The sequence below is a fragment of the Ambystoma mexicanum genome, chromosome 1q (assembly GCF_040938575.1).
Source record: "Ambystoma mexicanum isolate Mex_15411 chromosome 1q, UKY_AmexF1_1, whole genome shotgun sequence".
In the NCBI taxonomy this organism is placed as follows: Eukaryota; Metazoa; Chordata; class Amphibia; order Caudata; family Ambystomatidae; genus Ambystoma; species Ambystoma mexicanum.
In genome coordinates, this window is record NC_090922.1 from 17352236 (window position 1) to 17370548 (window position 18313).

An 18313-nucleotide genomic window follows, 5' to 3' on the forward strand; every position below is an offset into this window, starting at 1 on the left:
GGTGCTTACTTGCACAAAGGCATACTTACACGACTGGCAACCACCACTATTTTCTCTTCCGGATCAAGCTGCCCAGATGTGTTGACAGGTCTCAGTGTACTCCACACGTTGTAATCGACAAGGGGGTCGCAGACAGCTTCTAGGAAAGAAACACAGGTCAAAGCTAATCAGCAACATACACTCAAACGAATATTCCTGAAAGTGTTCTGAATTTCGTTTTACACTGCATTTACCTACTTTATTTTTCACATAGGCAAAGCAGATGAAGTTTCAAAAAAGAGAAACCACAAAATGTCATGTTAACAATGATACACCAAAGCAGGGGCAAATGTTTTGATTTAAAAATACCTCGTTAAAGCACGCCTAATGTACATTTGGACTCTACTTCAGTTTATGTGTCAAATCTGAAAACAATCTTCTATAATAAATGAAGTATCAGCCACATGTTAAACTGATGGGTTAAAATACTAACACACAGACTTTTGTATGCAGTGTACCTAGCAGACAAATACCTAGAGCAGACCCCCTGGTTAAAAAATAAATAAAAATAAATATATGGAGCTGATGGGAAACTCTGGTCCCGATCTGGAGGGGGCACACATTCACGCAAATTTAGTAGCTCTCCAATCATTGGAGGCCGCCACAATCAGACTTTCCCTAGCTACTGCACGGGTGTTGAGACAGAATTTCCTTTAATGAGATTCTGTGGCCACTTTTTGGGGGCCCTTAAACTTGGAGGGGTGCAAGGATTAGTTGAATGCAGCCCCCAGGAACAAAAGAAAGACACAGCAAGTCCTAGGTAAGCACCTAGGAGCGGGACAGTGCATTTTAGGGTTAGGACAAAATTACCTAACCCGAAATGACCGACCTCACCAAAAGACCTAAAAAACACACCACAAAAAGTTCTAACTACCAAGATTTCAAGCTTTTCGTGGTATTTGTTGAGGTCTATTGGTGGAGTCGGTCTGAAATAAAAATGTGAAAAAAGGCTGCAGGGGTGTCCCCCGCAACACCCCGCAGCACACCAGACAGATGAACAAAAAAAAAACAAAACAGGGGCTGCAGGGGTGTCACCCCGCTCACTATACTAGATATTATAGTGAGCGGGGGTTGCGGGGAAAACCCCTGCAGCTGCCCAAAAAAAAATTAATAATAATAAAAACAAAAAGGACCCTGCGCCGCTGGTTCACGATCACTGAAGTGAAAGGGAACCAGTACCGCAGGGACACAGCGCGAAGGAAGGAAAGGTAAGTAGGGTAGTGGGGGTATGTTGGGGGTATGTTGTGGGGGTGTCGTGAGTGGGGGTGTATGTATGTATAGTTTTGTATTGGATGTTCGCATGGGAAATGTACGAACATTTGTAGTGCGTACATTTCCCATGCAAACATTTGCGTCGTGGATTTTTCCGCTGCGGAAATATTACGCAGATCAGCCTTTTCAAGTAAGAACACAATGTCATTGGACAGTCCCCAAGTTGAAGCGACAGCAGACCCCGGTTCAGGTTGCTTTGCCCGGGCGGATGAAGAAGGAACTTTTGAGGCATCAGGCAGTTGTACTCTTGCGGTGTGACCCCAAGCAGATGATCATTACGGTACTGGCTCGTTGGAGCCCTTCACAGGCTTCGGACCAGCCAAGGTTGCCACCCGTCAGACTTCTCTCCGGTTCTCGATCCCCAACTCGGCTGAGGGGATGTCTATGAGCGGGAAAGGGTCACTGCAGGCTCAGAGGGATGCCTCAAAGTTTCAGCCGAATCTACGCTTAGCAAGACAATGCACCGCAAAACGGCACAGGGCTCAGGGTATTGGGAGATTGTAGGCCTGGGAGGTTGCAGCTTATAGAGGGTTGGCGCAAAATACATGTGGTCTTGAGGTTCATTAGGCCCACCAGTACAGGGGAGGAAGTCGGCTACAGGAGGTCTTCCCTGTCGCTCGGAATTTGGGATTGGGTCAGCAGGGTTCACTCAACGGCTCTGGCGATCGCTGGAAGTTGCTGGGGACGTCATTGTACAAATTCCAATAAGGATCTTCAGAGCAGTGGTTGACTCTTGGGTTTCAGTTCCAGGACCCTCGCCTTTTATGCAGGAAACCGGATGAGCACACCAATGGTCAGACATGCATTAATTCAAACTTGGGGGTGGCTGTTCAGTGGGGACAGCCAGCCTCCCAGCACAAACTGGTTCCAGGCAGGCACACTGCAGGACAAAGACATGGGGAGTTTCAGGCACCTCCTCCACTTCCTGTCCTTTCAGGCACTAGAGCACATTGGCTGGCTTTCCAAGGGAAGCCCGCCAAAGACAAAAGACCCATCAAGACCTCCCGCAGGCAGGCAGATCAAAGAAGGCTCAAGAAAGAATAAGTCATCAAGAACAAAGCTTAAAATACAGCTACCCTTTTAGAGAAATGGTGACCTTTGTGTGTACCTTATTGCATCTGCAAAACTGTCCACAAAATGTAGTGAAAAAAAGGTACACTGCCACGGCCTGTCGGATGAACTTGGAATAGTAACTAAAAGTGATCTTGCAAAAAACATTACAGGTTGGACAAAAATGTGTCCCCCTGTCCCACAGGTAAAATAAAAAGGGAAGCTCAAGGAGCTCCCAGCAACACTGCACAGAAAATGCTGTGTGTTGTAATAATAAAATGTAGATGCCAGAAAAGCAGCAAAGGATAGCTCCACTAAAAAGTATTAAAAAGAGGTAAGAAGGGTTACTATGGTTACAATAAAAGCATGAGTGGGTGTGCAAAAAGGTTCCCACTCACTCAGGAGAATAAGTCCAAAAATCCAGGTCCAGCGAAAATGCTAGGGGACTCACAAAGTGGGAAGAATTGTACTCACAAAGTAAAATCTACCTAACACAACACTTTATCACTCTTTAAGAGTGTTAGGCAAGATTGTATGCAATACCCTGTGGGCGACTGCACCAGCCTTGTCCTCTTGGCAATAGTTAACACAACCTTTGGTATAAGCATGTACTACACAAGTTGGTAGAGTGACTGAGCAGCCAGGCTTAAGAGGGGTCAATGTCAGCTGTAAGGTTCTAACACAGAGTTTCACAGTGACAGTTATTCAAATAAATACTTACAGACAAGGTTTCTTGATAAACAATTATTAATTTATTTAACACGTCTTCTTTAGAAAGGAGCCTTCATTAGAAGGAAGCAAAGCAAGTAACATTGCAAAGTATACTTCAAAACACACCCAGTGGGGATGGTGCACAGACACTTCCTACACCCTCAGGTGACTTAAATAGCTAGGACACTGCGGACATTGATTTATCACTGGTATTTATTTATTAGTATTTATAGAGCGCACAACAGCCCAGAGGCATTGTGGCGCTGTTACATAGAAGCTTGCTGGTTACATAGGGATGCAAACTTAGTTACATGTGGTGACATAGGAAAACATACTTTGTTACAGGACGTTACAAGGTATACACGTTTGGTTACAGGAGCGATTACAATGTAAAAGGATGTGTGGAGATTGGAAATTGAAAGCTACAACAGACAGAGGAGGACATAGCAAGCAAAGGTTACTTAAAGAGTGTGGTTTTCAAGGTTTTGTGGAAGGCTGAGAGAGACGTTTCAGCTCTTAGAGTGTGGTAGTGCTTCCAGAGTCTAGGGGCTATGAAGGGGAATCCTATGCCTCTGGCATTCGATCTTTTGATGGGAGGGATGCGGAGTTGGTTGGCGTGCTATGTTCTTATTGGGCATGTGGAGGTTACTCTAGTGATGGTTTCTGATAGGTAGGGTGGAGCAAAGAGACTGAGGCATTTGTGTGTGAGGTTAAGGATCTTGAAGTCGACTCTTTCTTTGACGGGGAGCCAGTGGGCGGCTCGTCTTGCCTGCATGACGTGGGTTCTTTTGGGGATGCTAAGGGCTGCTCGAAGCGAATGTTTCTGTACAATTTGTAACTTGTTGATGCTTTTTGTTGATGTGCCTGCAATAAGAGAATTACAGTAATCCAGTTTTGCTTCGATCGTGGCTCGGGCAATGGAAAGGCAGTTTTGGCTGATTAGAAAGGGTTTTATAGCATTAATGAGTTTGGTGGTGTGGGCAGCAGCAGACTCATGCAGTCTATGTATACTCCTAAAGTTTTTACAGAGGATGAGACGGGTATGATGCTGTTGTCAATGTTAATTTTTTCGTATTTTTTATTGAGTTTGGGCAGGATTTCTTTGGGGCCTATGAGGATTAACTCGGTTTTGTCCCCATTAAGGCATAGACCATTAGTTGCCATCCAGGTTTGGATAATAGTGTAGATTTGAAGGAGGGCTGCCTTGTCTTGGTCGTAGTCACCAGTGAGGGGGAGGAGTACCCGAGTATCGTCCGCATAGTTTGTGTAGGATATGCCGAGCGAATCCAGTTTGTTCAAGAGGGGCTTTGTGAATAGGTTGTATAGGGTAGGGGCAGTGCAAGATCCTTGGGGAACTCCACAGTGGATGGTGGTGGGGTCTGCATTGGCTTGATTGGAGTATACTTTCATGGCTCTGCCCTCCAAGGAGGAGGTTATCCAGGAGGTGGCATGAATGGAGCAGTGGGCTACGTTCGCTAGATGGGAAGTGAGGATGTTGTGATCAACCATGTCGAACGCAGCGGAGTGGTCTAGGAGCAGTAGGAGGGTTGATTTGCCCCTGTCCATTATCTCTGTAATTCGTTTTTTTTAGGCCAAGGAGGGCAGTTTCTGTGCCATGACCTTTGCGGAAGCCTGATTGTCTCTTGCCTAAGTTGGGATTGGACTCGAGGTAAAGTTGGATCTGTGTGTGGGCAGCTTCATCAAGAATTCTAAGAAGGAAGGGGACGGTGGTTATGGGCCGATAGTTGTTAGGGCATGTAGGATCTAGAGATGTTTTTTTTTAATGAGTGGACGGACCCATGCTTCCCAAAGGCTTTGTTGTACGGTCCCTGTGGCGAAGGATGCATTGATAAATGCTGTGATTATGGGGGATAGGGCGTTGGCACACTCTTTGTTGATGGTAGGCGGGCAAATGTCCCCTTTGCATGTGGATGGTTTGATATGTTGGATGAGGTCAGCGACTTCAAATTCAGTGACGTCTCTGAAGGAGAAGAGAGGATTGGAAGTGGGGAGGAGGGTAGGATTGGGTATCGGCATACTGTCAGGTTTGGGTAAAGTATCTCGTTGTGATTGAATTTTATCTTGAAGAAGTTTGATTTTATTCAGGAGGGCAGGCTGAATACTGGAGCACCAAGCTTTCTCTGACGATCACGTCTGGGTTGGTGGCAGGTGTGATGAGGTCTTTGAATATGACGAACATTTCCTTGGATTTGGAGTTCGCTGTGGAAATGCGCTGGTTAAATGCTTCAGATTTAGCTATAAAAATTGCTTTTTTGTATATCGAGAAAATACTTTTGAATTCTCTAAGGGTGAGATCATTGGGTGTGGATTGCCAGTTGGCTAGGGCCAGGCGTTTGGAAGAACGTAGGGCAGATCATTCTTCTGTGTACCAGGAGTTGGTATGCATAGATTTCTGTTTCTTTTTTGTCTTCGATTGGGGGTATGGCATCCATGGCTTTAGTGAGGGTGTGAGAGTATATGTTGGCGAGGATGGCGGGATTGTTGGTAAATGGGGGTTTGAGTTCCGGAGTATCTAGGAGTGGGAGGAGGTTAAGTTTGGTCAGTTTTTTTTTTAGAGCATCTGACTTTGGCTGGGGGGGCCTGTGATGCTGGAAATGCATCGGAGGGACAGGGCCTCCGTATCCTTGTCCTTTACTGCCTTTTTATCATGTGTTCTGTCATATTTTCCGCGCAGGAGTTCATGTGGGACTCCTGGCTGTGCAGCTCTCTCTTTTGGTTTGGTGAACAGACCCATGGGATACCCTTACGGCACCCATGGGTGGGGGTACAACCCTGTGCCCCTAGTGTATTTTTGGGCACCTGTGGGTGGCCCGCAGAGCAGGGTATGGGCTGGTGGCAGCTCCATGCTGAATTTGACAGGTGCACTGAGTATCCTCCATTTTGGGATACCCCGGCCCTGCCATTGGAGTCAGTTGATTCCTGATGGAAAACAAGATGGCCACTGTGGCCTCTTGCTTTCTATTAACTATTACCTTGTTTTCCCAAAGTCCTGGGAAGCCCTGACTCTGTCCCTTCCCCCTGACTGGCTGTTGGGTGGAAGTTCCATATATGGTGTTGTTGTGAAGTCCAGTCCAGACTGACTGGAGCCTTCCCAGTGACTGTATGTTGTGGGTACGCCCTGTGGGTGGGACATGGGTGAATGGAGTGTGTGACCAATATGCACTTCTTGTTGTGGCTGTCTGGTTTCTGGTATGAGAGACAGACTGAGACAGCCCTGCCCGAAACTGGCCTGAATGCAGTGTGTAGTGTTGAATGGCTGGGTACTTGTCCCAATCCGCATTCCTTGTTGTGAGTGTCTGAGAGGGAGGAGGATGGCCTGAAGGCAGTGTGTGCCCGATTGGCTGACTGCATGAATGCCCTTCTGTATGATTGGCTGCTGAGAGTGACCCAGCAGTGTGGATGAGAGACAAGATAGTATATCTGGGGACCTCTCACCACTGGAAATTGTTCAAAAGCTGTGTCTACACTTTAAGAGTAACTGGAACATCTGATCCTCGACGCCCAGCTGGAAGACGAAGACTTGCTGTTGCATTTGCTTTGACCTGATCTGAAAGCTGCCGACCTCGTCAAGGACTGATCCGAGAGAGGACCCGGTAAGGCGCCCTCTTCCCGTGCTCCGAGGGACCATCGAGCACCGCTAACCTTCGCTGAAGCTCCCTAGAAGTCAGACCCTCGAAAGGCTGCCGACCCGAGACGGGACCGCTGAGGAGAACAAAGCAAAGCACCCAGACTTCGCCGCTGTTGAAGTCCATTGCCGTCGACCAGGGTTTGCAGCTTTGTGTAACCGCTGGAGGCCCGTCGAAGTTGTGTTGCCCAGCCGTGGGGACCACTTGATGCCGTGCCACCGACGACCGGAGCTGCCCGCTCCTTTGCCTAAGAACATTTGAATCCAAGGACTCCCTTGTCCGCAACGTCAACCGTTTTGTTCCGACGGAGAAAGTCGAGGACGACGAACGCGCCGAGGAGAATCCGCCGGTGGGTTTCCCGCCACCTGAAGGCCACAAAGACTTCGACGACTCGACGCCCTTGTTGGGCCACAGTTCTTCGGAAACTCTTTGCGGTACTGAACAATCCGTCGCCGAGGTGCCCCGCACACCTCATCCTCACAGGACGTCGCTGACGAGCACCGCCTGGATCGACATCGGGGTCTCGGCACCCTTGAACTTCTCATCGCCGCCATCGACAAGTTCACCATCTTCGACGCCTTTCGACGATCTGTGGCTCCTGCTTTAAAGGGAGTCACTCAAGAAGGATCCTTCGACGCGTCTTCGAAGAACTCTACTCCACCAGGTACATGGTTATGGTTAACTTCTAGAATTTTATACCATTGAAATTGGAACAACATTTTGATAAAATTCTCTCTGATAGAAAGAAACCTATTCGAAACTGAAAACAATTACCTAACGCGTCTATGACGCGTATTGACATTGTTCTACGTAGAACATAAAGACGTCACATGTTTACATGTGACGTCATTACGCGCACAACGTAAGAGGCCATTTTCTCACTCTCTTAACGAGAGGTATTCCAAGTGGCGTTCACGGAAGGCACGAACACTTCCTGCAGTGGATATCTACAGAGTATTAGACTCATCTGCCCACAAGGAATTTAAGAAGGTAAGACTCTTCAGTTAGGCTATAATCTATGAGCAGTAACTTTTCCCACTCCTTTTTTACTGACTCCTGGAACGCATGATAAACGGCCATTACAACTTTTACCTTTCTCTGTTATCTTGTCTCTCCTTTTCAGGAGAACCCAGTAATACCAGAACCTCCCTAGAGAAGGCACCCCTCGCAAACGTACCTGGCAATTAAGATAGGGCAGGTAAACTGCCGCCTCATGCTCATGCTTAATTCCTTATTAAGTACCCATCAAAATAATTAGAACTTCCTTTCCCATTTTCTTTCATTGTTTACATAGGACATTGAAACAACACCCTGAGCCTCAGGCACTTTTTAGAATCAAGGGACTGTCATGATCTCTGCTTCCAAAAGGTCAGGGTTTTCCCCAACTCCCTTGGAAGCAGATCCATAACCCAGGTTCCGAGTGCCAACCAGGCTCATAATGCTTGGGTGGACTTACCCTCAGCAGACCATGCTGCTTACTTGCCTGCCAGTTGAGCCTCTGATCCTCTTCTGTTTGGAACTACTTTTCCTGTTGGGTGGGGCAGGAGCCACTCCCTAGATTCAGAACACTGGAACTCTTCTGGAAAGCAGCAACTCTTTTCTTACCTAGGCGTGGCTGTGGAAGGAGACACCTAAGCACTACAGGAGGCTATTTAAACCACACCCGATGGATGAATCTTGCTTTGCGTTATTCTGCATCCTCTGCAGCAGAACGCTCATCGTGTCTTCTGCATCTGATCCTGGGCCTAAGGAAAAAGGCTTACCATCCTGAATCCAGTCTTCAGCAACACCTATAAAGACAAGAAAGAACAGGTTAGCATTACGGGCTTCAGTGACAGCTCTTCACTTCCCTGGTCCATCGGCTGTCACCAACGCCTCGCGCTGCATTCCGGCATCTGAAAGACAAAAGCTTACCAACTCTTCGCACGCTCCGGAGGCCTTCGGCGCTGCATTCCGGCATCTGAAAGACAAAGGCTTACCTACTCTTCGTGCGCTCCGGAGGTCTTCACACTGCATTCCGGCATCTGAAAGACAAAAGCTTACCAACTCTTCGCACGCTCCGGAGGCCTTCGGCGCTGCATCCCGCATCTGAAAGACAAAACAAGGTGCGTTTAAAGACATTGGGGAACTTTAATACTCACGTGCCATTACTCCTTTCCCCATCTAACCCAGTGGGTATTCCGGCACCCTGCAGCCGCTCCGAACTTGTACCTGCAAAATAAAAAGACAGTTAGAGCACATCGTGAAGCAGGCAACAAGCGCTTACTTACGTGCTTCCAGGCGCTTCTATTCATCACACGGGCTCCATCTTCAACTCACTTCAGCCCGTCATCCGCCATCGCCGGAACCCTGCAAAACAAGAAACATCATTACTAAAGACTTTAAAGACATTAGAATTACTCGAAACTTACCGTTCGTGCAGTAAACGACGGACAGCAGTCCTCTGAAGTCAAGAGGCCTGCTCCCCTTATCCAGTGAAGAAACTGGTTACAGCACCCTGCCCCGAGGCAGATGGAGAGCACGGCGTTCACTTACCTAAGGTGAGAGCATTAACCTTTGGGGTTCTACAGGAGAAGAGAAAGGGAAGAAGAGAGAGACATTCAATAACCCAGTTCCTTAATCCCATATTTTCTATCTGCAGACATCTTACCCTTCAAGTCAGACATACAGTGCACAGAGGTCCAGCCCAAAGATCCAGCCGTGTGTTACACATCACCTATGAAGATACGGTATACACCCAGTCAAGACCGGCGCCTCTACGGGAATCAGGTGAGCGTTACAGGGACGAAGCATAGGATTTATACAAAAATTGGAGCAAGGTACATGTCTCTAAAGTCTTCCTATATTGAAATGCCGAGCATGTAACTATCTATGAACTTACCATCAGCTAAGCAGACTCATTTTTTAATTATAGGTTGCATACGATCCAAGATTGGATATATAACATCAGAATGTGATTAATACCAGGTGCTGAAATTACAGCTTTAGTGACAACCTCGGGGCACCAATGTGAGGTAGAAAACACTTTCATTGATGGCAGAAATAATCAGTAACAAGTATCTCTTTAGTGTGATATCTTTAAGATACAACCTGAGAATTGTGGTTTCTTTTATAGATATCCAGAAAATCACCATTGAACTTTAGAATTTAAACTATCGACAGCAATAGACCATGAAAACCCTAAATATCTGCTCCTGATGAAGGGATTGTATTTCCCGAAACGCGTTGAGTTTTATGTATCATTACCTGTGAATTATAACAGAGATGGTTACATATTTTTGCATTATATGAAACCATTATGTTGAAAATAAGGACAACCATAAATGTATGTCAACAAGTGAAACTTGTAAACTACGAGCAAAATAGCATTTGGGAATATTCTAGAATTTTCAGTGAAATCTACTCTTTACAGAAATTATTGAGGATGAGCTGGTTGTAGAAAACTTATTACACTTAATTTCTAGATACACTTAATTTTTAGGTACACTAGTAGAATAATTGCTTCTGGAACTATACATATTAATTATGCCTGAAGATGATTACTTGCGTTTTTGTGTAGAACTACACTTAGAAAGCTATATACATTGACTGTCACCTGACAGTAACCCCGAGTGTGCAGGGGACGCAAGGGTTCCACAACCTGTTGATACCCTTTCTTCTCCAGTTTTCTAACTCGCAACCTAGTGTCAGGGTTGTGCTCCTCTCCTCTGCAACTCACCATCTATCTAAAAACTACAAAACAGGTCAATTCCTGAGAAATGGAGGTGTGCATGTGTTCATTTTTTTCTTAGGGTCATTCAAGCCAAGGTTGAGGTCCCCTAGTAGAATTGTTTTGGTAGAATTCTTAAGGTTGTTACTTAGAATTTGAAGGAGATTCTTTTGGTAGTCAGGGGTGGTCCCTGGCAGTCTGTACATGACAATTATATTTATGGTGCAGTTGGGGGGGGGATTGGTAGCTTAGCATAGAGGAGGTCGACATTGTTTTCCCAAGGGAGGTTGCAGAGTCCAATGGTAAGGCATTCCTTGGAGATGAGAGCTACATGGTAAAGAGATGAGAGATGAGATGGTACATTTAGAGCAATAATGAGTTTGGTGCAAAGGTTAGATAGGGAATAAAACAAAGGGTAACAATTAATTCATAAACTGGTAAGTACTTTTTGAACCCCCCAATGCAAAGCAAATTAACCCTTTCCTGGAGGAAAGGCAAAGACACAAAGTCAGAAGTAAGAAGAGTCTGTCAGGGAGTCTATGTTAGTCGAGCAAAATCTAGGGGAACTGAAGATCTTCTTGCAGGTAAATAAAAGTCTTGCACAATGTTTTTAGAAAAGTTTGTAGAAAATAAATCACTGGAGGGCCCATAAACTGGGAGGCTTGTGAGAGGGCAATGCTGCAATCAACTCTGCAAGAGCAAACAAGTTAAGTCTCGACTGAGAACTAGCAAGGCTACACAACATGATGTAAGTCCTCTCAGGTTCACAGTACCTTTGATTAGAAGGAAACTGGATCCAGCTGCACTTCGTTTCCTGTGTAGGTCTGCAGATCCTTTGTTCCTAGGCTTCAGTTGTGGGGACAAGAGGTAGGACGTCTGGGGATTCCAATACTACAAATGGAAGGTCGGCGGCAATAATGGGCAAACTTCAGATCAGCTGCACTTTGCGGTTTCAGCTTCTCGCGAGCCTCGCAAATAAAACCACTGCAGGTTCTCGGATACCACTCTGGACTTTCCTCGCATCTGGGGTCCAGTGCTATGTTGAGGTGGCTCAGGCTTGGTCAGTCCTGCTTCAAGGAAGTCCGGAGGATCTTCCTAAAGCTCAGGTCCGACTTAAAAGCAATGCACTCGATCTGACGTTCCTCTCCCTGGCAATTTGGTTCCTGCAGCAGCAATAGAAATACAGCCAGCTCCGAGGGGATGTCCAGACAAATTCACTATAGAGTTGATTGGTCCCACCAACCCAAGGGGAGAAGAATTCTCCAGCAGAAGGGCTTCACCGGGCAAACCAACGGTCCAGGACTTGCAACAGGAGTCTCTTCCAAGTTCTTCTTCGGATTCCTTCATCCAGTGGTCGACTCTGCCTTCCAAAAAGCCTTGCCTTTTATGCAGGTTTCTCCCATTCATTCGCAGCCTAGCTGTCAATCACACAGCAGGGTGCCTGTCCTGCAAGGACAGTCAGCTGGCCAATCACCTTTGGGTGCATTCCTGTAACCAAGGGGATTAAGCACAGGGAGTTTCGGGCACCTCCTTCACTTCCAGCCCGACTAGACATACTGTAGCCAGAGCCTGCTTCACACGTGAATTCCGCGAAAGACAAAATTAACAAAGGGACCAAACCTGGTTTGGAACGCAGAGTAAATCTTGAGAAGGACCTTTCCAACAAGAAATGGTGAAAAAAAAGAAGACCAGGGCTATTTTGACTAAATGGGCACCCATGGGTGTGCTTTACTGTAGCTGGGAATGTAGCCCGCAGTAAAAACACACAATGGTGGTAAAAAGTAAATCACTGCCACCAGCCATTAATTGTAGAAAGAGGAACATAAAAATGTTACATGAGAAACTAGACAAAAGGGATACTAAGTAACCCCTCCAGCACCCTATTGTAAGATAGTGTGTGCTGGGTCTAGAAAGTTACAAAATATAAGTAAAGTCAATTTCAATTCACTGCTCTTGGAAACAGAAGTTTTACCAAGAGAAGGTATTTTAAACCTTTGGGAAATCTAAGAGACTTCCATATGGCACTGCACTGAAGGTGCTGTGTGTCACAATGTAAAGATGATGCCTTTGGCATTTGTCAGACTCAACGTCAAAAGAAACACAGAGTCCAAATCACAGAAAAATAGATGAGTGGGGAAAAAGGTCTCACTCTCTCCAGGTTAGAAATTAAAAGTCCTAAGGTCCAGCAAAAAGAGCTGGGGGTCTCTAAGGTACAAGGGAATTAGCACATTTCGGAGAATTTTCCTTAACACTCGTCCCCCCCAGACTAAGGGACAGGAGGATTTAATCCACTCCTGGATGAATCTCCTTACTCCTGTCGGTCATACTTTCTGGAGAGACCATCAGCATGTTGGTGATTACACCCTGACCTGTGTTCTATGGTGAAATCAAACCCCTGAGGGCTGATTGACCATTTTAACAATTTAGGAATTTCCCCCTTCATTTGCATTAACCATCTCAAGGGTTGGTGGTCTGTTTGAATTATAAAAGTAGATCCATACAAGTATGGTCTAAACTTCTTCAAAGACCACACAATGGCAAAACATTCATGTTCGATGTTTGCCCACCTTGTCTCACAGTCTTTTAGTTTCTGCCTTATGAAGCAGATAGGATGTTCCCGGTCTTTTTCATCCAGCTGACTCAGAACTGAACCTATTCCGGTATTTGAAGCATCAGTTTGTACAATAAAGGATTGGTTGTAGTCAGGAGCGCTCAAGACTCAAATGCCTTGGTGCACTCCTCATTCCACCTAACCTTCTTGGGGAATTTGGGTAAGACCACCTCATTCAAGGGAGAAGCTATGGTCCAATAGTTCTCAATGAAGTTCCTATCGTAACCTGTGAGACCTAGAAAGGCTCTCACTTGGGTTTGAGTAGTAGAGGTGGGCACGTCTTTTACAGCTTGCACTTTGCTAGGGAATGGCCTTATTGCACCTCCTCCTACCTCATGTCCAAGGTAGACCACTTTTACTCTGACCAATTTGACATTTGCTTGCCTTTATGGTCAGTTGGGCCTGTTCAAGAGCCTGAAAAACATATCCTAGGTGGTCAATATGCTCTTCCCAAGTGGGGCTGAACATTGAAATGTCATCTAATTATGCCATGCAGAACATGAGTCACCATCAGCAACAGCCATCCAAACCCTGAGGTGAGTCGGAGCCAGTTGGCCCTCTAAAATAAATGTTATTGTGTGCTTGGTGAGGCCTTGACAATAATTTGAGAAGCGCCCCTGCACACATTAACGTCCCCGTCCCACAATCTGAAAGCTGCTCTGGTCCCGCCCCCTTCCCTGATTTGTCTGTTCTCTTGCAGGACTAGCTCCACGCGGTCCGTTGCCCAATACAGCCATTTAGACCCTGAGGTGAGTCTGAGACAGTTGGTCCTCTAAAATAATTTGATTGTGTGCTTGGTAAGGCCTTGACAATTTGAAAAGCACCCCTGCGCACGTTAACTTCCCCGTCCCACGCTCTGAAGGGGGCTCTGGTCCCCACCCCCCTCCCGCTCTCTCCCCTGATTGGTCTGTCCTCCCTTTTAACACTATCTCCAAGCGCAGCCCTCAGGCCGTGCAGCGCTGCGGCAAAGGGCCCAAGGCAAAGGGCGGCTCCTGAATTAGCAGCTCCAGTCAGTGTCTGCAGGTGTCAGCAGGGTAAGCCAGGGCCAGCCCCTAACACACTCCCAACCCTAGCCGCCAATTCCCTACTCCTCTGGCACTCTTCCACGCTATCAGCACACCCTTCCACCTAGCTAACCCTACATCCTAAGCCCAAGAGAAACCCACAGTGCCACACCCTAGCCCCAGTCACAGCAACAGCGCCTCACAACTACAGCCAACAAGTGGGGATGCAAAGTCACCCCATCAAGCCAGCAGTTGCAACAGGCCACAGTACCCTGACATAACGCACGATGAATAGGCTGCCATCAACCAGCATCAACAGATAAGTTAGGAACAACTTTCTATCTATAACATATACAGACACTGTCATGCGAAATCTCTCCGACTTAACACCTTCTATGTGTGCTCCTCTATAATTTGAAATTACATTTTTTTTAAAACAATTTTTATTACACATTAACAAAACCAATACAAACCAAACTTGCAGTGCAGATATCAATAATACTGTTTCCACATTGTTCATTACACAATTTTCGTCACTGCTTCCCTTATCCCACCCCCCCCCTTACGAGCCTATTTATTCCATTCACTTTGTATCGCACCGCGTGGTTTCATTTTCAGTGGATTCTGACAAATCTTGTATTATGCCAAACAGTTCCGCTACTAACGATTTCCATGCCATCAGGGTACCCACCTCTTCCTCACCCCCTATGTTACTTGCTTCCTGCCATACCATGGTCTCCGCCTCTGCCCACTTCTGCAAATCCTTCCACCACAACTCCACTCGTGGCCTATGACAAGTCTTCCATCTCACGGCAATTCTCCTTTTTGCGAGCACATATGCTAAATCCTTCAGTTTATTGACATGATTAAGTTTCTGCGATCTGGGGAACCCTCCCCCCCCCCCCAATAAGCAGGCCCAGGCTGAATCTATGGCTATAGTGATCCCCTTTTCCGCCAGTTTCCCTGCTATTTCGTTCCAGAAGCACTCAATCACCGGGCAGGACCAGAACATATGTACCATATCAGTCTGTTCTCCGTCACATTTGGGGCATGCTTGTCTGCCAGCATTTTCGAACCTCGATATCCTCAGGGGTGTTAAGTATGCCCTGTGTGTAATATATAATTGAATCTGTTTTAATCTAGCGTACCTTGACACCTTTTTATGGTATCCCAAGGCACGTTCCCACATCCTGTCCTCTATTGGGGCTCCCACTTCCGTCTCCCAGTCTAGTCTCAGTTGCATTGGTTCTTTCCCAACCTTGGACATCATCATTTCGTACAATCTAGAGATCTCATGCCCACCCTCCGTTATATCATATATCATATCTACGATAACATCTGGCGCTTCCTCCAGAACAGTCTCAGGCCAAGTTGTGTTAATTTTCTGCACCATTCTATGATATGTAATATATTGACCCATGTGTAACCCCACTTCCTCTCCCAGCTCTTCAAATCTTATAATAGTCCCCTCCCGCCAAACATCTCCCATAGTAACCAACCCCACAGATTCCCAGTGGTTCCCGATTGTCATTCGTAGCTGGTTATCTCCCCCAGCCAACGCAACTAGCGGTATCTGCGGGGAGCATGGGACTGGGTTTTCCATCATCCGGCATGCTCGGCGCCAGATCCTCCACCCAAGGGTCATCATCTCAGGATGCGTTTTCATTTCTGTCTTGGGCAGCCAAATCATCTCTTTCAAATAAAATGGGGCACAGGCTGCTTTAAACAACCTGGATTCAGGGGTCGCTTCATCTGAGAGCCATTTAGCGATATATTGCAGTTGGCTCCATACGTAATAGACCTCAAAGTTAGGCAGTTTTATTCCCCCTTTTTCATAAAAGTTCTGCAACTTCCATAGTGCCACCCTATTCCTGGTACCCTGCCACAGGAAATCCCTGCACATGCCGTTCAGTCTGGTGAAGAACCTTTTAGGTATTAGGTACGGAATGTTCCCGAAATAATGCAGGAGCCTGGGCAAGACCACCATCTTGAGCATTGCACCTCGCCCCATCATTGCCAGAGGCAACTTCACCCAAAATTTCATACTCTTTTCAATTTTCACTATGGCTACCTCAGTGTTGTGCCTATGTTCTTCTTCCGCCGTGTGGTACACATCTATCCCAAGGTACCGAAAAGTACCTACAGCCCAAGGAGCTTGCCACACCGACAACCGCCCAACAGGGATCCCTTTATAACTACCTAGTGAGAAAATAACAGATTTCTGAGGGTTCACCGCTATGCCAGACAGCCCCACATACTTTTCCATAACCTCCAGGATGTACTGGAGATTCTCCTCCGGGTACCTCAGGTACAGCAGCAAATCATCCACATACATAGAGATCAAGTGTCGCTCCCCTCCCACCTCGATGCCTATGGTATCGTACTATTGTCTGAGGTATATCGCCAGTGGCTCTAAAGCTAATATGTACAGCATAGGGGACCATGGGCACCCTTGTCTGGTACCTCTACCTAGTTGCCATCTCTCGGAGATCACTGCTCCTGTTTTGACTCTGGCCAACGGTTCACTATATAGCATCTTCGCCCATTTTATGTATACAGGCCCCATCCCATGGCCCGCCAAGGCTGCCAGCAGCCATGGCCACTTGACAGAATCAAAGGCCTTCACAGCGTCTAGGGACACTATTGCCATTTCACCCTCATTCTTACTCCCCCATTCAACAACCCGATGGAGTCGTCTATGATTATGAGTGATGTTCCTATTCAGGACATAGCCTGTCTGGTCAGGGTGTATTAGTTTGCCAATGACTCTACGCAGTCTGCTTGCCAAGACTGCCGTCAGTATCTTGCTGTCCTGGTTCAGCATTGACAATGGTCTATAGGAGCCACAGCTAGGTCCAGGCTTATTAGGTTTGGGAAGCGGTACTATGATCGCTTCTCTTAGTGACTCTGGCAACTGTCCCACCTCAAACGCTTCATTTAGCATATCTAACATCAGGGGAAGTACTTCTGCTTTATACACTTTATAAAACTCACTTGGAAACCTGTCCCCCCCGGGGTCTTACTAGTAGGTAGCTGTCTTACCACTTCTTCTAACTCCTTCAAGGTAATTGGTGCATCCAGCTACTCTCTTCAGCACTTACTTTCGGCAAACCTATGTCTTCTAGCGTATCTGTTATTTCTTCATAGCTGCTTCTCTCCTCACCCTCGTATAGTTCTCTGTAATAATTTGCAAACTCCTGATTTACTCCCTCCTGGGTGTCAGCTACACTGCCATCTTCTCTTGTTATCATCCTAATAGTGGGTCTGGGGATCTCACTCTTGTATAACCATGCAAAGAGCCTTCCTGTTTTATCTCCCCCCACATGCTGTCTCTTTATATATTTCTTGTAATTAAGTCTTTCACATTGCTCTGCACATGTCTGTTGCAGTTTAAGTATCAACTCCATGTCTCTTTCAGTATCATCTCCCCCTTCAGCGCCTTTTCCAATTCCCTTTCTGTTTCCTGTAAATCGGCCAGGATTCCTCCATTCAGGCTTTTAGATTTTGCTATTGCTACGCCCCGCATCACCACCTTAAAAGCTTCCCATAGCGTGCTCGCTGAGTCCACGCTACCCGTATTCACCTCAAAGTAGTTTATAATCTCTTCCCTAAAAAGGGGGTCTTTAAGCGCCTTTGCCCGGAGGCGCCATGTTGGGATCCTCGCTCTTGGGGGGCATTATTGCCAGCCAATAATCAGGGGCGAGTGGTCTGACAGGACCCTCGCTTTATATTCTGCCCGCACCGTCTCCATCATTATTTCCGACGTGGCGAAGACATAGTCCAGCCTCGTATGCAACTGTTGCAGGGCAGAATAGTGCGAGTATTGCCTTTCTTGGGGGTGTTTCATTCTCCACACATCCACCAGACCAAAGTCGTCTAGCAATGACTGCAGCGATTTTGCCGCCGGGGCAGGTCTCTCGAACTTCCGATCTGATCTATCCAGGGGGTCAGTACACAGTTAAAATCCCCACCCCAGATCACTGCACTCCCCATACACATGCTAAGATTAGTACCCAGGGTTCTGAAGTATGTTGCAGTATTCTGATTAGGGGCGTAGGTGTTCACAATGCATATCTCCCTGTTCCCGTCCAGTCCCCTCAGCATAACCATTCTCCCATCTGCTTCCGCGGTTTCCTGCAACAAGTGAAATGGGACATGCAGCGCCACCCAGATGAGCACTCCTCTAGCATAGGCAGAATACGTCGAGCCCGCCACAACCCCTTTCCATTTCTTCACCAGCGTTCCCAGCTTTTCCTGTGTCAGGTGAGTC

At 46.7% G+C, this 18313-nt stretch overlaps 1 protein-coding gene across 3 annotated transcripts in view; it reads right to left on the reverse strand.

Moving 5' to 3' along the window:
• Nucleotides 1-18313, reverse strand: part of NCSTN (nicastrin) — a 1205995-nt gene that overhangs the window by 767496 nt on the left and 420186 nt on the right. For 2 of the 3 annotated variants that reach the window (XM_069635426.1, XM_069635429.1), the window contains one exon: nucleotides 30-139. In XM_069635426.1, coding sequence (XP_069491527.1) covers nucleotides 30-139 — 110 coding nt within the window. The remainder of the gene's footprint in view (nucleotides 1-29; nucleotides 140-18313) is intronic. The other variant, XM_069635427.1, reaches the window with a different exon arrangement.